Below are 26,818 nucleotides of genomic sequence, written 5' to 3'. Positions count from 1 at the left end.
GGGGCGCTTGGAGGAAACTCTCACTCACTGTCTGCAACCAGGATATCCGGCCAGCAGTCTCACGCTCTGAGTGAAACCCCCAACCGCAGGGAAAAGTTGCAGCGTTGGAATTGAGTCTCGCTCCGTCCCCGTGTGCGGCTTTTGCAAGGCGCTGGGGCGGCCCGAGATTCCGCTTTGGCCCACACAAAGGCCCCTGACTCTGCCCCTCTCTGCGATAACACGGGCGCGCACTGCCGAGGCACTCGGAGGAATCGCTCACTCCTTATCTGCGCGCGCAAACCAGGATATGAGGCCGGCCGTGGTTCCCTCTGAGTGAAACAGCCTCCAGCACGGAAAATCTCCACCGTTGGGATTAGTTCTCACTCCCTCCCGTGTGTGGCTTTCCCAGGGCGCTGGGGCTGCCCAGAGACTCTGCCCTCAGCCCACAGAAAGGCCTCTGACCCTGCCTCACCGTGGGGCAACACGGGCACCCACTTCCGCGGCTTAGGAAGAAATCTCTCTTCCACTAACTGCGCACCGACCAGGAGACCGGGTAAAATGGCCGCTCCGCTTGTCTTTCTTTGTTTGGGTTTGGCACGAGTGTTAGCTTGTATTGCCCGGGTTGCCACAGGATCAGATTTTCCTCAGCTTGGATCTCTGAGCCGCAGCCTGGTTCGGCCGTTTTTGCTGCGGGGGCCTGGATCTATTCACCCCCTTTGCCCGCCTCAGTTTCTATATTCACAGTTACCAGAGAAAGCCGCCCTGTTTAGGTTAGTGAGGAAGGCGGAGCATTTCTTACTCCCTATTTCCTTCGGGGTTTGGTTATATATTTAGCCAATTTTTCACTCAATCATACCTTTGGGTGTATTGCGAAGAATCTGGAAGCTCCAAGTATAGGTTTTTCTGTTTCTGGTTGAAGATCTTGTTGAGTTTTGGGGGAGATTTATCGGTATCGCTTCCTACTCCGCCATTACTCTGACGTCATCATGACTTCTTTTTATGGATGATATTCTTATTGCTCATCCAGATAAAGACACTGTGCTAACCATTTTGCAACAACTAGAATATTCTTTGAAAGAATCAGGACTTTATATATTGATAGCTCCTGAAAAGGTACAGCAATCTTTGCCTTTCTCTTATTTAGGACAAATTATTGAGGGACAACAAATTCTTCCACAAAAGTTAGAAATCAGGATGGATCATTTGCAAACTTTAAACAATTTCCAGAAATTATTAGGAGATATTAATTGGCTTAGACCTTCCTTGAAATTAACTACTGGGGAACTGAAGCCACTTTTTGATATTCTTAAAGGCTCAGCCGAACCAACTTCTCGGCTACTTACAGCTGCAGGACAGCAAGCTTTAAAGCAAGGTCCCCAAACTTTTTACACAGGGGGCAGTTCACTATCCCTCAGACTGTTGGAGAACTGGACTATAAAAAAAACTATGAACAAATTCCTATGCACACTGCACATATCTTATTTTAAAGTAAAAAACAAACAAACAACAAAACAGGAACAAATACAATATTTAAAATAAATAACAAGTAAGTTTAAATCAACAAACTGACCAGTATTTCAATGGGAACTATGGACCTGCTTTTGGCTAATGAGATGGTCAATGTCCGGTTCCATATTTGTCACTGCTAGCCGTAACAAGTGATATGATGCACTTTCAGAGCCATGACGCGTGCATGCCGCGTCACCGGCAGCAGTACTGTACGTGAGCGGTGCTAGCTGCCACATACAGTACTCCAGGAGCACAGGATGCATCCACACACTGTGCTCCTCTCACTGACCACCAATGAAAGAGGTGCCCCTTCCGGAAGTGCGGCAGGGGCTGGATAAATGGCCTCAGGGGGCTGCATGTGGCCCGCGGGCAGTAGTTTGGGGACCCCTGCTTTAAAGCTTGTAGAAAAAGTCTTGCAACAAGCACAACTAAAATGCATAAATCCTGAAGATTCAATAGCCTTACTAATTTGTCCTTCAAGTTACACTCCAACGGGACTATTGTGGCAAGCTTCAGGTCCTATTGAATGGATTCATTTAGCTGTTACTCCTAAGAGTGTTTTATCTCCTTATTTTGGTCTTGTCGCCTCCTTGATTATCAAGGGGCGTAGGTGACTTTTGCAGCTTATAGGTTTTGGGTGTTTGTTTTTGTTGTTGTTGTTTTTACAAGAGAGTCAGAGGGAGGGATAGACAGGGACAGACAGACAGGAACAGAGAGAGATGAGAAGCATCAATCATCAGTTTTTTATTGCGACACCTTAGTTGTTCATTGATTGCTTTCTTATATGTGCCTTGACCATGGGCCTTCAGCAGACTGAGTAACCCCTTGCTTGAGCCAGCAACCTTGGGTCCAAGCTGGTGAGCTTTGCTCAAACCAGATGAGCCTGCGCTCAAGCTGGCAACCTCAGGTCTCAAATCTGAGTCCTCTGCATCCCAGTCTGACACTCTATCCACTGCGCCACCGCCTGGTCAGGCACAGCTTATAGGTCTTTAGCCTCAAATTATTGTTGTTCCTTTTTTAAAAAATCAACAACAATGGCTCTGGGAAACTTCCACAAAATGGCAAATTGCTTTTGCAAATTTTACAGGCCAAATTGATTCTCACTACCCAGCTGATAAAATAGTTCAATTTTCATTAATTACTACATTTGTCTTTCCTAAGATAATTGTTAATGAGCCCATTCCTGAAGTATCTACAGTCTTTACTGATGGGTCCAGCTCAGGAATAGCATGCTTAATCAATGGACAAGTTTATACTGAAACAGTCGCCTTAAAATCAGCTCAAAGGGTAGAATTACATACCATTATCATGGCTTTTCAGCATTTGCCATGTTACTCCTTTAATCTGTATACAGACAGCAAATATTTACTTATGATTATTTCCACTATAGAGACTGCTGTCTTAGGGACAACTGCTGATGAGGAACTATTGCAGCAATTTCTCCTTCTTCAAAGACTTGTACATCAACATAGAGCTCCATGTTTTATAGGACATATTCGAGCTCACTCCATGCTCTCTGGAGCTTTAGCACAAGGGAATGCCCTTGTTGATCAAACTACCCAAAACAGATCAAGCAATCCAGTCTCATACTGTTCATCACCAGAACGCTGCAGCCCTGTGTAAACAGTTTCAACTTTCTCAGGAAGCAGCATGGCAGATTGTTTTTTTTTTTTTTTTTTTTTTTTTTTTTTTTTTTTCATTTTTCTGAAGCTGGAAACAGGGAGAGACAGTCAGACAGACTCCCGCATGCGCCCGACCGGGATCCACCCGGCACGCCCACCATGGGGCGAAGCTCTGCCCACCAGGGGGCGATGCTCTGCCCATCCTGGGCATCGCCATGTTGCGACCAGAGCCACTCTAGCGCCTGGGGCAGAGGCCACAGAGCCATCCCCAGCGCCCGGGCCATCTTTGCTCCAATGGAGCCTTGGCTGCGGGAGGGGAAGAGAGAGACAGAGAGGAAAGCGCGGCGGAGGGGTGGAGAAGCAAATGGGCGCTTCTCCTGTGTGCCCTGGCCGGGAATCGAACCCGGGTCCTCCGCACGCTAGGCCGACGCTCTACCGCTGAGCCAACCGGCCAGGGCATGGCAGATTGTTAAATCCTGTCCAGGTGTCCTATACTATAATCTGTCCCTTCATTTGGAGTTAACCCTTGAGGACTCCTACCAGGACAACTTTGGCAAATGGATGTTACTCAAATACCTTCATTTGGCAAACAGTACTTTGTCCACATTACAATGGATACTTATTCTGGATTTATAGTAACCTCTGCCAGAACAGGAGAGGCTGCTAAGCATGTTATAGCTCATTGTTTGTATGCATTTTCTATTATTGGACTTCCTAAACTAATTAAATATTACAATGCTCCTGCATATGTAGGAAAAGCATTTACTACATTTTGTCAGACTTTTGGACTTGACCTAAAGATGAGAATTCCTTACAATCCCCAGGGTCAAGGCATTGTAGAGCGTGCACATCAAACCTTAAAAATTCACTAGAAAAAATAATAAAAGGGGAATTATACCCTCAAACTTCTGCAAATCTTCTTCGTCATGCTCTTTTTACTTTAAAATTTTTGAATACTGATGTACAGGGTCATTCAGCAGTTGAGAGATTCTGGAATCCTACAAAGAAAGCCTTCCCTGAAGTACGATGGAGGAACCCACTCATAAGAATCTGACAAGGGCCAGACCCTGTTCTCTTGTGAGGCCAAGGATATGTGTGTATTTTTCCTAGGTCTGCTGAAGCTCTTCAGTGGGTTCCTGAATGATTGGTGGGATGCCATGACCCTGTATGAGAGACTCACTTCACAAAAGCAATTGTATAAGGCTTAATTTACCATGCGCTCATCCCTTCTCTGTCAAACCTGTTATCCAGCTAATAATGCCATGCTTGGAAAGAGGGTGAAGGGGGAGCCTGTTTGGATATGGCTAAACAGAGATCTCACACGGCCAACTTGAGATTTTTTAAGAGAGATTTCTGTTTAGTATTTATCCTTATCACATTACTATTAAAATAGCCCTATGTAAGATCAAGCAGGCCACATTCTAATCTCTAAAATTCCGGGTTTTACTCTTGAGTTGTGTGATTGTATGTGAAGTCTTTGTTTAATGTCTAAATGTGTCTGTTTTTAAAGCCTGAATTAAGTTCTTGCATCCAAAAATTGGAAATGCCAGCTCTAATATTGAAAAAATAAAATGATTTTATCCCTTCAAATATGTAATTTTAATTGGAACAAGTAAAGCATACTCATTTAAATTTAAATAAAATGGAATGTGAATCCTAGAGATTTGATATTTTGGCCAACCTACTGCAAGCTGTAAAGCTTAAAGCAGCGTGAATTCACTTACTATAGGAAAATAATGAAAGCCACACTGGAATTTTCCAGCTTAAATATATACTCTTTAAATTGTCTGTTAATTAATGTTAAGGAAATGTTTTAATAAGTATAGGAATATTGCTTGAAAATGCACTTACTATATTTTGTTAAAAGTTAACATAAAGACAAGTATTTCTTACAACCTTTGAAATCAAAATATTATAAAGTGTGCTCAACAAATATTTAAAGGTCAATTGTAAATAATATTTAAAAAAGGAGAGAGTCATATCCTGGAACTCCTGCAAATCTATTTACTTAAAAAAATTTCTTTTGAATGCTGATGTACAGGAGATACCAAATCTCTTTCTCCTGCAAACTTCTACCCTCTCTTATTTGATTCAGCTAATAGCGCTATTTTGTCTTTTTCCAAATAGCTCCAGATATACGGAAAAAGTTTATATAGGCAGATGAGGACCCTCAAACCCTTCAGCGAGATCTTCTGAGCATGGCTTTTAAGGTCTATAATGACCAACAGGAACAAAAAAGGCAGACAGACCCCAAAAGAAATCAGGCAAAATACCAGCTTTTAGTATACACCTATAATGGCTCCAATGCCCTGAAGGGGCCTCATAGGACTCCATCAGGGCCTGGCTTCAAGAGTGGAAAGAAAGGTCATTGAGCTAAAGCCTGCCAGGCTTCTTGGCCCCCACCAGGGCCATACCTTTGCTGTGGGAAGAAGGGATACTGGAAGATAAGCTGCCCCTTTGGTCCTCTAAGGGAGGATTCAGTCTCTTTCAGCCCTGCTCCAGCCACCTGTGACCTAACCTTGCCTAGCCTGCTTGGACTTGCCACTGAAGGTTAAAGGTGTCCACGGCCATTAGCCCATCTCACGTCACTGTGGACGAGCCTAGGATGATTCTTCCAAGTAGCAAGTAAACTCATCTCATTTCTTGTGGACATGAGGGCCACTTACTATGCCTTGCCTAAATATTCAGGTTTTTATTCATCCCTCAAAAATCTCTGTTGTGGGTGTTGATAGTCTTATTTTCTGCTGCTTTGTTTAATATATAGTGTCTCCTATATTCCTCCTGCTTTAATGCCCCATGCCTATTTTAGGCTGAGACCTGCTCCTAATTTAGACAAATTTACCTCTGCCACCCAGCATAGTGTATCCCAAGATTCTCTTCACCACACCACAGTTGCAAAGCTCCAGGGAAAGGCACCCTGAGTTCATCTCTCCAGTTTAAAGAAAAAAGAAGCTCTGTCTCCATACATGCTGCAAATAGCTTTTCCAGTCTACCTGAATCATTGCCAGCTAGAAGCAGTGGTCATTGGGACTTGGACTCTAGCTGCAAAGTGTGGAAATGTGACCACAACTCTGGTGCCTTGTGGACTTTTCCTGAATGTGTTAACTCCTGCTCCTTGGGACAGTTCTCAGACTGAAGTAGGGTTATATTTACAAATAATGTGAAGCAATGATAGTGTCAACATGGACTTGGTAAAATTATATTAACATGTTAAGGACATTCAAGACTGTAAGAATTTTATTTTAGATCCTGTTGTATTAGTTAAGACTTTGCTTAATAATCTAATAGGCTTTAATCACTTCATTGTATTAGAACACTTGTTATAGTATCTGTTGGCATTGGCTATTTTAATTTTGTTGTTTCTTTTATATTTTTCCAGTCTGCCTCCAAATTGGAACATGGAAATTCAAATAAGTATGAATCACAGCACACGAATTGAAGTTTTAAAAAATACAAAAGGGGATCTGTTGGGTACTAAAATATAACAGGGTATTTTTACAATCTGGATATCTTGGGGACATAGGTAGAGGTGCTGGGCCCAACCCTCCACCTCACCTGCCTAATTAACAAAGAGCTATACCTGATTCTCGCTTGTCCCACCCATGTTCTACGGAAGAGGCTGGAATCTAGTTTCTTATTGGTATACAGTTAGATTTGAATGGTATGGTGGGGGTTTTCTTTGAGTTGTCTTGAAAACAATTGAATTGCTAATAGACTATGTTTTTTCCCTGAATAAAGACGGATGCACTTTTAGGAGCAGCCATGTTACGGCTCAGGAACAGTAGAGACTGTTCTCCGTGCCATCCTCCCGAACCCATCTGTATGTATATATCTTTAAGTCTCTATCATTTATTCAATTTCATACCTTTTCCCATTTGAAGGCCCCGTAATAGACTCGTCGTGGCTGGACTACGACAAACTGGGAAAGTACTAACTCCTAGAGTGCAAACTATTACGATTTACAGCGTGCATATCAGAAATACAGTGTGTCCGTAAAGTCATGGTGCACTTTTGACCGGTCACAGGAAAGCAACAAAAGACAATAGAAATGTGAAATCTGCACCAAATAAAAGGAAAACTCTCCCAGTTTCATACCTATTCAGTGCAGTTCTATGTGGGCTCATGCACTGATTTTTTTAGGGCTCCTTAGGTAGCTATCCCGTATTGCCTCTACAGACTCATCACTGACTGATGGCCTACCAGAACGGGGTTTCTCCACCAAACTGCCGGTTTCCTTCAACTGCTTATCCCACCGAATAATGTTATTCCTATGTGGTGGCACTTCGTTATAAATGCTCCAATATTCACATTGCACTTTGGTCACAGATTTGAATTTAGCGAGCCACAGAACACACTGAACTTTCCTCTGTACTGTCCACATCTCAACTGGCATGGCCATGGGCTGCTCCGCTGTATACACGGTATTACGTCATCATCTGTGCATGCGCACATGCTGCCACATCATCCTACAGAAACTGGGAGGGTTTTCCTTTTATTTGGTGCAGATTTCACATTTCTATCATCTTTTGTTGCTTTCCTGTGACCGGTCAAAAGTGCACCATGACTTTATGGACACACTGTATAAGGAAATGGGAAAGGTTAGACAATGAATAGATAGTTATTTCACTTTTCTTAAAAAAACAGCAACATGTATTGGGCACTACATGTCAAACATGGTGCAAATGTATGATTCCTTTTAGTTCTGAATGCAGGAGTTAAGAGTGCAAATGTGGGAGTAGTTCTCATGTCACAGGTCATGACAGGACACAGGAATGATTCCTAGGGAGGAGTCACCTAATAACTGATTTAGGGAAATGACTTGGTGTTTCCAGCCGAAGGAGGGGGTGGGGGGAGGAAAGCGTCTGGGAGGTACTTCTATTTTTGAAAAGAAGTGACAATGAAGGTGTCAAGTGGGAAAGTGTTAGGACAACCTGGAGAGCTTTTGCAGAATATGCCTAAGCTTTTCCCAGGAGAGCCTGATATCTTTTACAAGGAGGAACTGAGTATGTGTATTTAAAACAACAACAGAAACAGTTTAAGTGATGCTAATATTCACCCTCCCACACCCTTAAATGAGAACCACTGCTTTAAGCCTATGCAAAGCTGAGTAACAGCGAAATGCTTGTAGCCTATCTCATCTATAGATTATTTGAACTTAAAAAGTTTTCTCTACTGTAATTAGGTTTATTGTGCTCTTAAATTGTGAGTGGTAGAACAAAGCGAGTAGAATCAGAATAGGGAGCTATCTGAAGGGATTAAGTACAAAATGGTAGTTACAAAATAGTCATGAGATGTTGAGCACAGCATAGGGTATGTAGTCAATAATATTGACCCTATGTAGTAGTAACTATGGTGCCAGGTGGGTACTAGACATCAGGGGGATCACTTCATAAATTATATAAATGTCTAACCACTATGTAATACACCTGAAACTATTATAAAATAATATTGTCAACTGTAATTGAAATTAAAAAAAAAAAAAAGAATAGCCTGACCTGTGGTGATACAGAGGATAGAGCTTCTACGTGGACTGCTGAGGTCACCAGTTTGAGGCCCCAGGCTTGCCTAGTCAAGGCATAGATAAGAAGCAATCAATGACAACTAAAGTGAAACAACTAGATCTTGCTTCCTTCCTCTCTATCTCCCTCTCTCCCTAAAAATCAATAAATAAAATCTTTTAAAAATTAAAAAGAAAAATAGAATAGGGAGCCACCTGAAAAGAGGCAGTGAGAAACAATTAGAACAAATGTAATCCATGCCCTTATGATAGCCACATGCACTGCCCCTTTGTAGTCCCGGATTTTTTTTTTTTTTTTTATAATTTTATTTTTTTAATGGGGTGACATCAATAAATCAGGATACATATATTCAAAGATAACAAGTCCAGGTTATCTTGTCATTCAATTATGTTGCATACCCACCACCCAAAGTCAGATTGTCCTCCGTCACCCTCTATCTTGTTCTCTCTGTGCCCCTCCCCCTCCCCCTTTCCCTCTCCCATTCCCCCTCCCCCCCCCCGTAACCACCACACTCTTATCAATGTCTCTTAGTTTCACTATTATGTCCCACCTACGTATGGAATAATACAGTTCCTATTTTTTTCTGATTTACTTATTTCGCTTCGTATCATGTTATCAAGATCCCACCATTTTGCTGTAAATGTTCCGATGTCATCATTTCTTATGGCTGAGTAGTATTCCATAGTGTATATGTGCCACATCTTCTTTATCCAGTCATCTATTGATGGGCTTTTTGGTTGTTTCCATGTCCTGGCCACTGTGAACAATGCTGCAATAAACATGGGGCTGCATGTGTCTTTACGTATCAATGTTTCTGAGTTTTGGGGATATATACCCAGTAGAGGAATTGCTGGGTCATAAGGTAGTTCTATTTTCAGTTTTTTGAGGAACCACCATACTTTCTTCCAAAATGGTTGTACTACTTTACATTCCCACCAACAGTGTATGAGGGTTCCTTTTTCTCCACAGCCTCTCCAACATTTGCTATTACCTGACTTGCTAATAACAGCTAATCGAACAGGTGTGAGGTGGTATCTCATTGCCGTTTTGATTTGCATTTCTCTAATAGCTAAAGAAGATGAGCATCTTTTCATATATCTGTTGGCCATTTGTATTTCTTCCTGGGAGAAGTGTCTATTCATATCCTCTTCCCATTTTTTTATTGGATTGTTTGTTTGTTGTTGAGTTTTATGAGTTCTTTGTATATTTTGGATATTAAGCCCTTATCTGAGCTGTTGTTTGAAAATATCATTTCCCATTTAGTTGGCTTTCTGTTTATTTTGTTATCAGTTTCTCTTGCTGAGCAAAAACTTCTTAGTCTGATGTAGTCCCATTCATTAATTTTTGCCTTCACTTCTCTTGCCATTGGAGTCAAATTCATAAAATGCTCTTTAAAACCCAGGTCCATGAGTTGAGTACCTATGTCTTCTTCTATGTACTTAATTGTTTCAGGTCTTATGTTTAGATCTTTGATCCATTTTGAGTTAATTTTTGTACAGGGGGAGAGACTGTAGTCCAGTTTCATTCTTTTGCATGTGGCTTTCCAGTTTTTCCAGCACCATTTATTGAAGAGGCTTTCTTTTCTCCATTGTGTGTTGTTGGCCCCTTTATCAAAAATTATTTGACTATATATATGTGGTTTTATTTCTGGACTTTCTATTCTGTTCCATTGGTCTGAGTGTCTATTTTTCTGCCAATACCATGCTGTTTTGATTGTCGTGGCCCTATAATAGAGTTTGAAGTCAGGTATTGTTATGCCCCCAGCTTCATTCTTTTTCTTTAGGATTGCTTTGGCTATTCGGGGTTTTTTATAGTTCCATATAAATCTGATGATTTTTTGCTCTATTTTTTTAAAAAATGTCATTGGAAGTTTGATGGGAATTGCATTAAATTTGTATATTGCTTTGGGTAATATAGCCATCTTGATTATATTTATTCTTCCTAGCCAAGAACAAGGTATATTCTTCCATCTCATTATATCTTTTTCAATTTCCCTTAACAATGGTTTATAGTTTTCATTATATAAGTCCTTTACATTCTTTGTTATGTTTATTCCTAAGTATTTTATTTTTTTTGTTGCAATCGTGAAGGGGATTATTCTTTTGAGTTCCTTCTCAGTTGTTTCATTGTTGGCATATAGAAAGGCTATTGACTTCTGTATGTTAATTTTGTATCCTGCGACCTTACTGTATTGGCTTATTGTTTCTAGTAGTCTTTTTGTGGATTCTTTGGGGTTTTCGATGTATAGGATCATATCATCTGCAAAAAGTGATACCTTTACTTCTTCTTTTCCGATATGGATGCCTTTTATTTCTTTGTCTTGTCTGATTGCTCTGGCTAGAACCTCTAGTACCACATTAAATAAGAGTGGAGAGAGTGGACAACCCTGTCTTGTTCCTGATTTAAGGGGGAAAGCCTTCAGTTTAGTGCCATTTAATATGATGTTAGCTGATGGTTTATCATATATGGCCTTTATCATGTTGAGATATTTTCCTTCTATACCCATTTTGTTGAGAGTCTTAAACATAAAATTGTGTTGTATTTTATCGAAAGCCTTTTCTGCATCTATTGATAAGATCATGTGGTTTTTGTTCTTTGTTTTGTTGATATGGTGTATTACATTAACCGTTTTACGTATGTTGAACCATCCTTGAGATTCTGGGATGAATCCCACTTGATCATGATGTATTATTTTTTTAATATGTTGTTGTATTCGATTTGCTAGTATTTTGTTTAGTATTTTAGCATCTGTATTCATTAGAGATATTGGTCTGTAGTTTTCTTTTTTTGTGCCATCCTTGCCTGGTTTTGGTATGAGGGTTATGTTGGCCTCATAAAATGTGTTTGGAAGTATTGCTTCTTCTTCAATTTTTTGGAAGACTTTGAGTAGAATAGGAACCAAGTCTTCTTTGAATGTTTGATAAAATTCGCTGGTATAGCCGTCAGGGCCTGGACTTTTATTTTTGGGGAGGTTTTTAATGGTTTTTTCTATTTCTTCTCTACTGATAGGTCTGTTTAGGCTTTCTGCTTCTTCTTGACTCAGTCTAGGAAGGTTGTATTGTTCTAGGAATTTATCCATTTCTTCTAGGTTGTTGAATTTAGTGGCATAAAGTTTTTCATAGTATTCTACAATAATTCTTTGTATATGTACGGTGTCCGTGGTGATTTCTCCTCTTTCATTTTGTATTTTGTTTATATGAGTTCTTTCTCTTTTTTCCTTGGTAAGTCTTGCCAAGGGTTTGTCAATTTTGTTGATCTTTTCAAAGAACCAGCTCCTTGTTCTATTAATTTTTTCTATAGTTTTTCTGTTCTCTAATTCATTTATTTCTGCTCTGATTTTTATTATCTCCTTTCTTCGGCTGGTTTTGGGTTGTCTTTGTTCTTCTTTTTCTAGTTCCTTAAGGTGAGAAGTTAAGTGGTTCACTTGGACTCTCTCTTGTTTGTTCATATATGCCTGAAGCGATATGAACTTCCCTCTTATCACTGCTTTTGCTGCATCCCATAGATTCTGATATGTCGTATTGTCATTTTCATTAGTCTGTATATATCTTTTGATCTCTGCACTTATTTCTTCTTTGACCCATTCATTTTTTAAAAGTATGTTGTTTAGTTTCCACATTTTTGTGGGATTTTTTTCCTCTTTTTTGCAGTTGAATTCTAGTTTCAAGGCTTTATGATCAGAAAATATGCTTGGTACAACTTCAATTTTTCTGAATTTGCTGATGTTGTTTTTGTGGCCCAACATATGGTCAATTCTTGAGAATGATCCATGTACACTGGAGAAAAATGTATACTCAGTCACTTTGGGATGAAATGTCCTGTAGATGTCTATCATATCCAGGTGCTCTAGTGTTTTGTTTAAGGCCACTATGTCTTTGTTGATTCTCTGTTTGGATGACCAATCTAGAGCCGTCAGCGGTGTATTGAGGTCTCCAAGTATGATTGTATTTTTGTCAGTTTTTGTTTTAAGGTCAATAAGTAGCTGTCTTATATATTTTGGTGCTCCTTGGTTTGGTGCATATATATTAAGAATTGTTATGTCTTCTTGATTCAGTGTCCCCTTAGCCATTATGAAATGGCCATTTTTGTCTCTGAGTACTTTTCCTGTCTTGTAGTCAGCATTATCCGATATGAGTATTGCTACACCTGCTTTTTTTTGGATGTTATTTGCTTGGAGTATTGTTTTCCAGCCTTTCACTTTGAATTTGTTTTTATCCTTGTTACTTAGATGAGTTTCCTGTAGGCAGCATACAGTTGGATTTTCTTTTTTAATCCATTCTGCTACTCTGTGCCTTTTTATTGGTGAGTTTAATCCGTTTACATTTAGTGTAATTATTGATACTTGTGAGTTCCCTATTGCCATTTTATATCTTGCTTTCTGTTAGTTTTGTGTCTTGTTTGATCCTTCTCTTTCGTTTTTCTATCTTTTGTTTTTATTTGGTTGTATTCCATACATCTTTCCTCTGTTGCTATCTTTTTTATCTCATGTGCTTCTGTGGTGGTTTTTTCAATGGTGGTTACCTTTGAGTAATGAAAAGGGTCCCTACCCTGTTCATTGTAGCGAACTATTTTGTGAGTACTTTTGCACTCCATCGTCCTTTGCTACTGTTAATCTCCATCTTCTCCCCCTCTTTCTTTTTGTTGTTGTCACAATTTAAATTTGGTTTTATTGTGTTCTTCTTGGAGCTTTTACTTGTGGCTCTGTTTTTTTTTGTTCTTTGTATCTGATTGGAGAACCCCCTTTAGTAATTCCTGGAGTAGGGGTTTTCTGATGATAAATTCCCTCATCTTTTCTGTATCTGTGAATGTTTTTATTTCTCCTTCGTATTTGAAGGATAGCTTTGATGGGTATAGTATTCGTGGCTGAAAGTTCCTCTCTTTCAGGACTTTAAATATTGGGGTCCACTCTCTTCTAGCTTGTAGAGTTTCTGCTGAGAAATCTGATGATAATCTAATGGGCCTTCCTTTATATGTTGTATTCTTCTTTTCCCTGGCTGCCTTGAGAATTTTTTCTTTGCTGTTTGTTTGTGTCAATTTCATTATGATATGCCTTGGAGTAGGTTTGTTGGGGTTAATAAAACTCGGAGTTCTGTTTGCTTCTTGAACTTGAGGCTTTAGTTCTTTCGACAGGCTTGGGAAGTTCTCATCTATTATTTGTTTGAGTATGTTCTCCATTCCATTTTCTCTCTCTTCTCCCTCTGATATACCTATTATTCTTATGTTATTCTTTTTGATGGAGTCAGATAATTCTTGTAGGGCTATCTCATTTTTTTTAATTTTTGAGTCTCTTTCTTCTTCTCTCTGTTGTGCCTCAAGTTGCTTGTCTTCTATTTCACTAATCCTCTCTTCTATCTGACCTGTTCTATTAGCTAAGCTTGTTACTTCGTTTTTCAGCTCGTGAATTGAGTTTTTCATCTCTGTTTGATTTGTTTTTATAGTTTCAATTTCCTTGGACATATATTCTTTGTGTTCATGGAGTTGTTTTCTGATTTCCCTATATTGCCTTTCTGTGTTTTCTTGTATATCTCGGAGGATTTTTAGTATTTCTATCTTGAATTCTCTGTCATTTAGCTCCAAGGTTTCCAATATATTAAATTTTTTCTCCATAGATTTTTCCTCATCTAGCTGTGTTACCTCTCTTTCTTTTGTATCCATGATATTCGATTTTCTCTTCCTTAATGGCATCTGAGGGTGGTTTTGTTGATAGTATTAATGAGATTTAATAAAGAATAAAAAGTTAAAAAAAATAAAAAAATAACAAATCCAAAAGAGTTGTTTTTTTTAAAAAAAATTAATAATGAAATAAAGAAAAATAAAATAAAAATTTAAAAAAAGGAAATTATTCCCCCCCTCCTTTTTTCCTCTCCTCTCCTCTCCCCTCTTTTTTGAGAAAATCTTGTGGTGGACTGTGAATTATAACAAACAATGCCTGTGATGGAGGGCCTGAATTGGGGAAAAGTAATAAAGGGGAAAAAAAAAAAAAAAAAAGAAAAAAAAAAAAAAAGGAAAGAAAAAAGAAAAAAAAGAGCGTATGGACCCACAAAAAGCAAATAAGGAAAAAATTTGGGTCAAGAATGAAATGATTTGCTTTTAGGTGTTGGTTGTCTAAGAGTTATGATGAGAGGAATAAGAGGAAAACGGAAAAATGGGGGGACAAATTAAAAAATTACTATTGTATTTAGTGGAACAAGAACTAGATAATATGGAGAGCCAGGGATGAGAGCACTGCTAGTGAGTTAAAAAGGTGAAGTAAAAACCCCCCAAAATGCCACAAACATAGGTTTGAGTCCCAGATAAGATAATTTGTTTGTTATTGAGGTTTGAATGAGAGGAGATGTAAAGGAGAAAGGAAGAAACTAATATAGAGGGAGAAAAGAAAGAGAGAGAGAGAAAAAAAGAGGTAACCACTAAAAGAAGAAAAAAGAAAGGAGAGAGAGAGAGAGAGTTAAGGGTTTTGGGGTGCAACCCTCATAGAGAGAAAGGAAGAGAAGAGAAAAGATAATGGGAGATGTAACACTTATGGGTAGTGTAGTTCAAGGAGAGGAGAGAGTAAGACCGGTAGAGAGTTAATCGGCCAAGTTGGAGGAGGAAAAAAAAGTATCAAGAATGAAGATAAGAGAAACAAACGAACAAATATAATAAAATGGGATAGGTTATAAAGTCTGCAGATTATTTTTGATTTTGAGAGGTTATCTTCTTGCTTTTTCTTTTCTCTCCCTCTTCCTGGTCGGTGACTCTGTACCCCGGGTTCTGCCCCTTTGGCACGCTCAGGTAGAGGTTTGCAGTTGATAAGTCTCTATGGCAATGTCATGTATTGTGCTTTAGTCTCGTTGGCAGTCGAAGCTCAATAGCATTTATAGGCTCCGACAGTGAGAGAGTCCGTGTTCCTGGAGCCTTTCTCCTAGTCTTTCCTTCCTTAATTAGTAGCCTGATAATCCAGCTATGGTGTTGCTGCTGCCTCTGCCTGGATAGTAAGAGGCTCAAAGAGCTGGCAACTCCCCACTCTTATTTCCAGTCAGCACAGGGCTCTGGGTAAGGCTCAGTCAGTCAGAGCTGCTAGCATAATCAGGCGGGCTTTCTGCCCACTCAAAGACCTCTGGCTCTGCCACTCTGTCCGGTAACACAAGCGGGCGCCCACTTCCGGGGCGCTTGGAGGAAATTCTCACTCACTGTCTGCGACCAGGATATCCGGCCAGCAGTCTCACGCTCTGAGTGAAACCCCCAACCGCAGGGAAAAGTTGTAGCGTTGGAATTGAGTCTCACTCCGTCCCCGTGTGCGGCTTTTGCAAGGCGCTGGGGCGGCTCGAGATTCCGCTTTGGCCCACACAAAGGCCCCTGACTCTGCCCCTCTGTGCGATAACACGGGCGCGTACTGCCGAGGCACTCGGAGGAATTGCTCACTCCTTATCTGCGTGCGCAAACCAGGATATGAGGCCGGCCGCGGTTCCCTCTGACTGAAACACCCTCCAGCACGGAAAATCTCCACCGTTGGAATTAGTTCTCACTCCCTCCCGTGCGTGGCTTTCCCAGGAAGAAATTCTCGCCCACTAACTGCGCACCGACCAGGAGACCGGGTAAAATGGCCGCTCTGCTTTTCTTTCTTTGTTTGGGTTTGGCGCAAGTGTTAGCTTGTATTGCCCGGGTTGCCACAGGATCAGTTTTTCCTCGGCTTGGATCTCCGTGCCACAGCCTGGTTCAGCCGTTTGTGCCGTGGCCTGGATCTATTCACCCCCTTTGCCCGCCTCAGTTTCTATATTCACAGTTACCAGAGAAAGCCGCCCTGTTTAGGTTAGTGAGGAAGGAGGAGCATTTCTTACTCCCTATTTCCTTCGGGGTTTGGTTATATATCTAGCCAATTTTTCACTCAATCATACCTTTGGGTGTATTGCGAAGCATCTGGAAGCTCCAAGTATAGGTTTTTCTGTTTCTGGTTGAAGATCTTGTTGAGTTTTGGGGGAGATTTATCGGTATCGCTTCCTACCCCACCATTACTCTGACGTCATCCTCCAGTCCCGGATGTTTTTATCTAAAGAACCAGATGGTCTAGAATTAGAAAGCCTTTCCTGCTAGATTGTATGGAAAGAACACTGACAACAATTTGTTTTCTAGATTTCCTAAGTGTGATGACACTTCTGTCTGTATTATGATTTCTTCATTTAAGCAAACTTAATTTACTAGTAAACTTACCAAATTTATTAAGTGTTGGACCTTATATTGTTAACAGTGGTCATTTCAGACTATTTTTTATTAATAAACCTTAGGATGGCTGTACTCTGATGAAATAGAAGAAATAACCTTAACTCATGGCCAGACTATCCAGATTATGTAGATTTTAATCCTAGCTGGGTACTTTTGTGAAAGGAATTCCCAAAAATAGTTAATCTCATCGCTAAAGCGTTCAATATGACTAAGTGCCTGCAAAATGCTAGCTAGGCCCTTTGCCAGGAATAAAGATGGATAGAACATAGCTCCCACTTTCCATTGCTCACATTCTAGTGGCATATTTGGGTATTTAACTTTGGTCAGAGCAAATGGAACATCCATGACCTCAATTCTTTGCTTCCCTTTTATCTCAACTGCCTAGTGCAATGATGATCCGAAAATTATTGGACTTCCAAGTTGTTATGAATCTTAGATGCTCTCTTGCACCTAATGTTCAGTGGGTGTTTAAAAAAAAGTTAACAGAAATACAAACAGCCTTTAAAAATATGAAAAGGGTGTGATTTTACTCATAAGAGTAATGCACATTAATACAATAAGATAGCATTTTAATCAACCCAAAAAATGTTTGAGAACCTACTCCATTGTGAGGCCAAGGGGAAATAGGCTCTCACATACAATGTGAGTGAGGGTGTAAATCCCTGCCACCCCAATAGAGAGAATTTAGCTTTCCAAATTGCAAATGCAGATGTCCTTTGACCCAGCAGAACCACACTTAGAAACTGTCTTTTAGATATTAATGCATTGGTGAAAAGACATAAGTTCAAGGTAGTTAATGCAACATTGCAGTGACAAAACAAAAAGGAAATCTATCATAAGGAGATTGGTTAAAGTGTGAAGCTTCCATATAGTGAAGTAGCATGCAGCTGTAAAAAGAGGGAGATTCTTTTTTTTTTTTTATAATTTTATTTTTTTAATGGGGTGACATCAATAAATCAGGATACATATATTCAAAGATAACAAGTCCAGGTTATCTTGTCGTTCAATTATATTGCATACCCACCACCCAAAGTCAGATTGTCCTCTGTCACCTTCTATCTTGTTTTCTTTGTGCCCCTCCCCACCCCCTATCCCTCTCCCATTCCCCCCTCCCCCCCGTAACCACCACACTCTTATCAATGTAAGAGGGAGATTCTTAATGCATCATTATGACAAGCTCCCCAGACACATCAAGTGAAAAAAAATCAAGACGCATATGCCAATGGAGGAAAAATGTATCTCTTTGTAATTGTATGAAGAAACGCTGGAAGGATACACAAAAAAACTGGTTCTCTATTGTGAGGGGAAGGTGATGGGAACTGTAGAGGAGATATAGAAATCAGACTCTTTACTATATCTTTTCGTATGTTTTTAGAACCATATAAAGTATTACGGGCTCAAAAATAAGGTAGAAATTTCCACATAGTTGTCAACTATAGCTTTTTCATTTATAAGGTGGTTTATCCTTTCACATGCATTATTTCATTTCACCTCAATCTCTTAGATATTAAGCAAGAGAGCTAATTATTAGAAAATGTACAATTTAGAAATTGACTTTTAACTGCAAATCCAGTGCTTTCTTCACTACGCTTATAGCTGTTGAACGGAGCTTCACCATCTACTCATTAGTTCTATGAGACATATTTTTTAGGTAGGTAAAGGTCAGAAGTTTAGAATTCATTTCTACACTGAGTGTTTTAATTACTTAGTGGTGTCTTGCAGGGGAGGATGTTCTCAAACACATTGGGGTGGGGAGGTGTTTCCGCGACATGCGACCATTTCCATTTGTCACTTGTTCTCAAAGTAATAGAGTTCTTCTTTTTTTCTCCTCCTTTGTGGAACTGTAACATGGCAAGGCTGTCTGGTTGGTCTGGAGGTCACTCTAGCCAAAACCTAAGTGCCTAGTAACGACAGGGAAATAGGCTGTTTGGGAAATGAATGTAGGAGCATGATGTCAGGAAAGGACTTGGAAGAGAGGAACTGAAGACTACGGTGTGAGGGGGGTCCACATGAGGACTTGGATAGCCTAGGAAAGGCAATGATCTGGGAGTAAGATTGTCAGGCTTTCAACAACAGTCTGCTAGAGCCGGCTGAGCAAACAGGCAACTCCATGGACAATCACAACTGTGTCTCTTCTCCCTTTTATCAATTCCTTCCCTCCTCCCCCTTTTAGTTAGGGGAAAGACCAGACTTGTAAAGTGATTAGGGGGGAGTGAGACTGAACTACATGAAAATAGGAAAACGTCTGAAGCACAGAGGCAGGCAACAAAATGGTCTGGCTGGGGCTGGAAAAGTTGCAGGGGCCAAGCAGCCCCTAAGTGGTGGGCCTGAAGCTCTTCAAGTCAACCCCCATAGAGGAAGAGCAAAGCCTTTGGGTTGTGTTCAAGGCCTGCAAAATGGTTCCTCTCTCTGTCCCAGTGAAGCTCCAGGGATGGAAGGCCATGTCAGTGGACCAGAGGCTGGTGGTTTCTCCCATGCCAGCTTTCCATATTTTCTCCCACACTATTTCTTTCTTTTTTTTTTTTTAATTAATTTATTTATTTTTTACAGAGACAGAGAGTGAGTCAGAGAGAGGGATAGACAGGGACAGACAGACAGGAACGGAGAGATGAGAAGCATCAATCATTAGTTTTTCATTGCGTGTTACAACACCTTAGTTGTTCCTTGATTGCTTTCTCATATGTGCCTTGACCGTGAGCCTTCAGCAGACGGAGTAACCCCTTGCTTGGGCCAGTGACCTTGGGTCCAAGCTGGTGAACTTTGCTCAAACCAGATGAGCCCACACTCAAGCTGGCAACCTCGGGGTCTCGAACCTGGGTCCTTCCGCATCCCAGTCCAATGCTCTATCCACTGTGCCACCACCAGGTCAGGCTCCCACACTATTTCTTACCCTGTATTCTTGATAATCTGCCAGATGTCTGACCTCTTCACCCTCAACAGTGAATGTGTCCAGTGTACCTGGTTCCTGCTACCCCCTATCTGTTTGTATCTCCTCTGGCTTCCCCAAATCACCAATTATTGTGAATAGGGGGTCAATTTGCAGTCACCACCACCACCTCAGGCTCCAGACTCAGTAGTGTAAGTGTCTAAGGGCTCAGCACTCTGAGGGACTACCAGGAGTAGAGTTGGCACTAGAATGACCCTGAGGCCAAGGGCTTCCTAGGCTGGCCCTGCTCAGTGCTCTGCTGCCCCAATCTCCAGGGTAAGTTGAGTCCCCAGCTGACTGGGGAGTGATATCTGGGAGCCAGGATGTTGGGAGGGAGGCAGAGAAGCCTAACTAGTGGTGTCTTGAGGGTTTATGTTTCAGGAGGGGCAGTGAGGGGGCTCACACATGGCTGTGTGACTTCTCCCAGAGTGTTCCCACTCTGTTTCAGCCTTTTTATTAGGATTGAAGAGCTGAGAAAGGGGGAAGAGTGGAAGAGAGGACTAAGAGAGGAAATCTGTGACACAGTCAATAACATCTTTTATTCAATGGACAGGGACCATAAAGAGCATATTATAGATCCCTAGGGGTACACACAAATGTTCCTCATTGGGTAATCTATGGTAAGTTCACAGTCCATCAGAAGAAATTAAGTCAGACAATTGCTAGAAATCTGGCAGGCATAGAACAATTGGGCTGGATGGCAGGTGGGCATATACCCCCAAACTTCCTAGAAAAGAGCACCTTGGCGTGCAAGTGGTGGCAGGGGAGGGCTCGGCTGAGGAACATGCCGAGTATAGGAACCATGGTCATAGTCTCTCAGGCCTGGAACAGCCAGTGCCTGGCATACAGTCAGCACTCAAAAAAGTAGTAGAATTGGGTTGAAGAATTGGGAATAGTCCTCAGGTGCCAGAAGAGACAGTAGGGGGCTGAATAAATCAAAATAGCGAAGAGTGTAGAAAGCTACCTTAGCTAAATCAAGGGAAGAACCTTTGGGGAATGGAGTAAAGGGCCTGGATTTGACAGAACCAGCCACCTTGAACAAGTCCATAAATGAGATGTAGAGTGGTGAGCTGGCAGCTGAGCTGCTATAGTCACTAGCCAAGATTTAGAGAAAAAGAAAGTGGGAATTGTAAGGAATGGATCCTGCTTAAAGCTTAAAGGCTGACAAAAAGAAGCTGGACAAGAGAAACTATGATGGAAGGACAGGGACTGGGAAGAACAAACACCCTCAGGAGGGTGTGGCATTTCCCAGACAAAACAAAATACAAAGCACACCAATCAAACCGAGAAAGACAAGTGGGAGCTAAGAGTGGAGGTAGAGCTCCTCTTATTGGGAAAAGGGAGGCAGTGACAGGAAGGAAAGAGGGAGAGCCTAGGTCTGGGGCTGAAGAAAGCCAGGTTTTCTGCCTTAGGGAGAGGGGCTGATCACCAACCCAAAAGAAACCTAGGTTCACTCTAACCTTTTGGCCTTGGAGATCCCCACTGGCAGGTTTGCAACTTTCATTTCAGTCTGTCCTCATGGGTGTACCTAGGAGAAGAGCTGGAGGAGGTAACAATCCCTTCCCGAATCCTGTATTGGATAGAATCTTCAAAGTATGAAAATACACTTTTGACACAGTTACCAAGGCTTACTTGGTTGCAACCTCTACCTAGTAAAAAGTTTGGGTTCAAATCTTGCTTGAGTCACATCTTACTGAATAAGCTTGCTTCCCTGTTGTGCCCTGGGGGCTCCCTGATGCTCCTACTGTCCTTGCCAGAGGGTAGGACAAATCATGGTTAGAAATTCCATGCATAGCACCTTATTGTTCTCCAATACATTCTGAGGTTGGAAAACCTGAGTTAAGGGCCTGGAAAAGTCAGCCTTTGCTACCTCTGTGCTGAATGCCCATCCCACCTGTCTCCTGGGCAACTATTAGGCCTAGAAAAGAACCAGGTAACTAGCAAAGGAGGACCATTTCCTTCTATATTTCTTACATTTTTATATTGATTTTCCTTCTTTGCTGTGTCTGTTCCTTTTTGTCCACTCAGATTTCTGGACCCACAAATCCTCAGTGCCCATTTTAGAACCTCCAGCCCCACTTAATCATAGCAGCTTGGTAGTTACCACAGCAATTTCTGAAATTGGTGACTGGTCTAGTTCTTTCAATGATTGAAGAGTGGGGGAAGACCTTGGGACTCAAGAGGAATAGAACTGAAAAGCAACTAGCCTGGAGAGGTTGCAGAAAATCAATCTGAGAACAGGTGTAAAGATCCCCACCATTTGAAGAGGGTGAGGTACCACTGATTGAAATGAAATTTGAATCTCCAAGTCAATGGTTTTCAAACATTAGCATACCTCAGAGATCCAGGAAGGCAGGTTGTAAGACTGATTGTTGGGCTCCACCCTGACTTCCTGATTCAGTTTGTCTGGGGTGGAACCAGAGACTTTGTATTTCTAAAACAAGTTCCCAGGTGATGTTGATACTGCTGGTCCAAAGACCACACATTTTGATACATACACACACACACACACACACACACACACACACACACACACACACACACACCACCATCCGGTAGCCTAGTAGGGCACTCCAGGGAAAAGAAAGGATCTAAGGGGTCTAAGGGAATAGATTTCACTTTTCTGTTATTGCCCAGCCCCACTCATCCCCATTCAAACACAGATGGAAAGAACCTAACTTGCCTGACCTGTGGTGGCGCAGTGGATAAAGCATTGACCTGGAAATGCTGAGGTCGCCGGTTCGAAACCCTGGGCTTGCCTGGTCAAGGCACATATGGGAGTTGATGCTTCCAGCTCCTCCCCCCTTCTCTTTCTCTGTTTCTCTCTCTCTCTCCCTCTCTCTCTCTCCTCTCTAAAAATGAATAAATAAATTTAAAAAATTTAAAAAAAAAAAAAAAAGAACCTAACTTGTGCCATCTGTGGTTCTGAGTCCTTGATGGAAATAGGAAACCGTGGTTTGATTGCAGGAATGCTGGAAAGGGGAGGATTTTCTCCCAAATTATTATCTCATCAGCTCCCTAAAGGCTCCCATAATTTTAGCAGGGGAAGAGCTTTTCCTTCCACTTTGACTATCAGAACTGATGCTTAAAAATGTGTAAAAAATCCCTTGTACAGAATGTGATCCAAAGTTTTAGCTTTACCCAGATCTAGTAGATCCTATGTAAGGTACTCTTTTAGAGATATTTTGATGATGAAAAATGGAAATTACTTGGGCCCTGAATAGACTAGAGGCACCACAGAGGGGAAAAAGGTGACAGGTTCCTTATATGGGACTCCTCTATTTTACATTTTGCCCATAGAGACGTTTTTTTTTTTTATTATTTAAAGCGAGTAGGGTGGACATGTGGCAGGAGTTAGGAGGAAGATAGGACTTTGAGGCTGATTACCTGAGGGAAAAATCATTCAAATCTATTCATCTATCTGATGGCTGTTGCTTATTTTATTTTTCATCCAAGGAAAGTGGTGTTGGACCGAGGTAGAGAAGACAGTGGTACACCAGAAATGACCTTCTGCAGAAGGGATGCAGAAGAAACCTTCTGCAGAAAGCCCCTAGATTCCATGATGCCTTTCAGTTTGGTGCTATGACTGTACCTACACTAGGGGCTTCACTTTCTGTCCTGACAATTACTAAAGCAGATCAAAGGCTGGAGGTTAACATCTGACCATAACATGTGTGATCTGATAGTATGGAGAGTCATCTCCTAAAAGTCTTTAAAACAAGGTTTGTGAGGAGCTGGATTTGTCAGCATATATATATATTTAAAAATATAGACTAGATTGTAAGCAATACCCTTCTAGTCATTAAAGACCAGACTCTAGTTTTTTTTAAAATTATTTTTATTTATTCATTCATTTTAGAGGGGAGAGAGAGAGAGAGAAGGGGGGAGGAGCAGGAAGCTTCAACTCCCATATGTGCCTTGACCAGGCAAGGCCAGGGTTTTGAACCAGCAACCTCAGCATTTCCAGGTCAACGCTTTATCCACTGCGCCACCATAGGTCAGGCCCAGACTCTAGCTTTATACTCTACTGTATATTATTCCTTAAAATATTTAGTGATCCTTACCTTGTAATTCTTGACACAAATATAAAACGATTATACCCTTTCTTTGACCCCAGTTTAAGTGATTCCATACATAGGCTCTGAACCTGCTAAATGTATGTAAAAAATAGAGTGAACTGTAGTGTATATTTTTTTCAAAAATGAGTTCCTGGTTTTTGTTTTTGTTGTTGTTGTTGTTTACAGAGACAGAGAGAGGGATAGACAGACAGGAACAGAGAGATGAGAAGCATCATTAGTTTTTCATTGTGCATTGCGACACCTTAGTTGTTCATTGATTGCTTTCTTGTATGTGCCTTGACCACGGGTCTTCAGCAGACCGAGTAACCCCTTGCTCGAGCCAGGGACCTTGGGTTCAAGCTGGTGAGCTTTTGCTCAAAGCTGATGAGCCCGCGCTCAAGCTGGCGACCTCGGGGTCTTGAACCTGGGTCCTCTGCATCCCAGTCCGACACTCTATCCACTGCGCCACTGCCTGGTCAGGCGAGTTCTTGGTTTTTACCAGATTCTCAAAAGGGTCTGTGATCCAAAACAGGTTCTGAACCACTGCTTAATAAAGCTGATTTACATGCATGAATGAAGCATAGTGGGAGGGTGAAAGAAATGGCATAGTCCAGTCTTACCACTGGAATGCAATACTTTCCTATCCTTGGAGCATCTCCTAATATTGATCCTAAAACACCCCTGTCTTTGAGGGCCTAGGACAAAACTGCCTTACCAAGGGCTGGCATTTTACTCTATTCATAGGAACATAAGCAAAAGAAGTGCGTTCCAGGTAAAGAAGGCTGCCCTAAACAGAAGGCAGGGATTGGGTTAAGTCATATTCACTCCAAGAAGCCCATGCAGCAAAATGACACTATTTTCAACTCTGAGGAGCTATGATTCACCTCCTTTTTCCTAAGCAAAAGTAACAGTCATTAAACTAAACTGTTGCGGCTCACTTCCTCCTTGTCTTTCTGGTTAATTCCACCAATTGTGGTTGAAAAGTAAGTGTGTTAAGGAAAAACCATAATCTAAGCATTAAAGAGAAAATATCCACTTTTATCCTCTTTGCTCCTCTCCCTACCTAACTCTAAACTGCTCTTACACACAAGATAAAATTTAAATTATAAGATTGGTATTAACACATTAGCAATAAAGAGACAATAACCAACTGACAGATGCTAGAATACTCATGCAAGTCCTGGAATTAAGAGTCTTAGTGTGGGCACCTCCCCAAAATTGTGAGGAAAACAAGTGGAAAGCTCATTACTCTGCATTAGCTGAAAAGCTAAATCACAGCCATTTCTCCTAAAGTTATATTTCTGGGAGAATAAGATCTTCAGGAATAACTCTGGCCCCTTGATGAGGCAATCAAGATCAAAGAAGAGTCACACAAGAAGCCTGAGGGTCTCTGCACACACTAAGCTCCTGAGCCCCCAGTGGAAGTGTGGATGTCTATGGGAGGAGAGCATGTGAATACGGGAAATAAAATACAGTGTGGTCTCCCTGCTGGGGCTCATTTGTCCTGACTCTCCTGGGAGGAAGGACAGGAGAGTGTGGCCTTTTCAGCATTACCAGGTCCTTCTGTCTGTGACTATGGTAGAAGTGGATAAAGGGGTAGCATGGACACCTGTGGTGGCACATTTTCAAAATGCAGACTTGACTCCTCAACACACTGTTGCCTGAGAAAACAAGACGGAGCAGGACCAAGACCAGGACAAAATGGCTGCTTCTCAGAAACCATTGAACTTCAGGGATGTAGCCATAGATTTCTCTCAGGAGGGATGGGAATGCCTAACCCAGCTCAGCAGAAACTGTACATGAAGGTGATGTTGGAGAACTACAGGAAGCTGGTCTCCCTGGCTATGCCATTTGAACACAACTGGATCATGTTACAAAAAGCAGGAATAGAAGATTTCTTCTCTAAAATAATACTGAGCACACATAATGGAGACAGAAGTTATCAATGCAATGAACATTGGAATAACTTTAAATAAGAATCAATTCCAGCCTGACCTGTGGTGGCGCAGTGGATGGAGTGTCACCCTGGAAATGCTGAGATCGCCGGTTCAAAGCTCTGGGCTTGCCTGGTCAAGGCACACATAGGAGTTGATGCTTCCTGCTCCTCCCTCCCCCCTCTCACTCTCTCTCCTCTTAAAAAAAAATTAATAAAAAAATTTTTCAAAAAAAAAAATCAATTCCTAATCAAAATGAGAAAACTCTGATTCCAGAGAACCATTATAAACATGGAAACATGTTTGACCAAATGTCACATTCTAATATTCATCCAGTTATTCATATTGTGGAGAAGACAAACAAATGAAGAAAATGTGTCAAATCTTTTAAGCAATCTTCAAATCATACTGAACATGAGAATATTCATACCAAGGGGGAAGCTTACAATTACAATTCATGTAAGAGAGCTTTTAGTGAAATATTTAATGTAAATAGACTTAAGAAAGTCCATACTGGAGAACAAGTATATAAATATAAAGAATGTGGTAAAACATTTCATTGGCTTTCATGTCTTACTTTACGTGAGAGAAATGTTCAAATCAAAGTGAGACCTTACAAATGCAGAGAATGTGGTAAAGCCTTTAACTGTTCCTCAACTGTTACTAAACATCAGAGAATTCATACCGGAGAGAAGCCTTATAAATGTGTAGCATGTGGTAAAGACTTTACCTGGCATTCAGGACTTACTGCACATGAGGTAATTCATACTGGAGCAAGACCTTACAAATGCAGAGAATGTGGGAAAGCCTGTTGCCGTTCCTGGGACCTTACTGATCATCAGAGAATTCACACTGGAGAGAGGTCTCATAAATATTCAGAATGTGGCAAAATCTTTATGTGGAACTCACATCGAAGAATTCACATGGGAAAGAAACCATACAAATGCAGAGAACATGACAAAGCCTTTAGCTGTTCCTCAACCCTTACTCAACATCAGAGAATTCATACTGAAGAGAAGCCTTACAAGTGAAAAGAAAGTGGCAAAGCTTTGGGCCAGTCCTCAAACCTTAC

General features: G+C 41.1%; 1 protein-coding gene across 1 annotated transcript; it reads left to right on the top strand.

The window, feature by feature from the left end:
* Positions 1–1,672: 1,672 nt before the first annotated feature.
* On the top strand, positions 1,673–26,811 carry LOC136322322 (zinc finger protein 479-like). The gene is made up of 3 exons (XM_066254390.1): positions 1,673–1,697; positions 6,992–7,037; positions 26,117–26,811. The coding sequence occupies exons 1-3, from the start codon at positions 1,673–1,675 to the stop codon at positions 26,775–26,777; spliced, it is 732 nt and encodes a 243-aa protein (XP_066110487.1). The 3' UTR covers positions 26,778–26,811.
* The last annotated feature ends 7 nt before the right edge of the window (positions 26,812–26,818 follow it).

Source organism: Saccopteryx bilineata, chromosome 2, assembly GCF_036850765.1.
Source record: "Saccopteryx bilineata isolate mSacBil1 chromosome 2, mSacBil1_pri_phased_curated, whole genome shotgun sequence".
Classification (NCBI taxonomy): Eukaryota; Metazoa; Chordata; class Mammalia; order Chiroptera; family Emballonuridae; genus Saccopteryx; species Saccopteryx bilineata.
The sequence above is the reverse complement of the archived record's forward strand: the minus strand, read 5'-3'. Positions and strand labels throughout refer to the sequence as shown.

What these genes read in the sequence shown, in the direction of transcription:
- LOC136322322 (XM_066254390.1), top strand. Translation starts at nt 1,673, where the DNA reads ATGCCGCGTCACCGGCAGCAGTACT. An exon ending in GCGTCACCGGCAGCAGTACT is followed by an intron (nt 1,698 to 6,991) that starts GTACGTGAGCGG and finishes TCCCATTTGAAG; the next exon opens with GCCCCGTAATAGACTCGTCG. An exon ending in GACTACGACAAACTGGGAAA is followed by an intron (nt 7,038 to 26,116) that starts GTACTAACTCCT and finishes AAACAAATGAAG; the next exon opens with AAAATGTGTCAAATCTTTTA.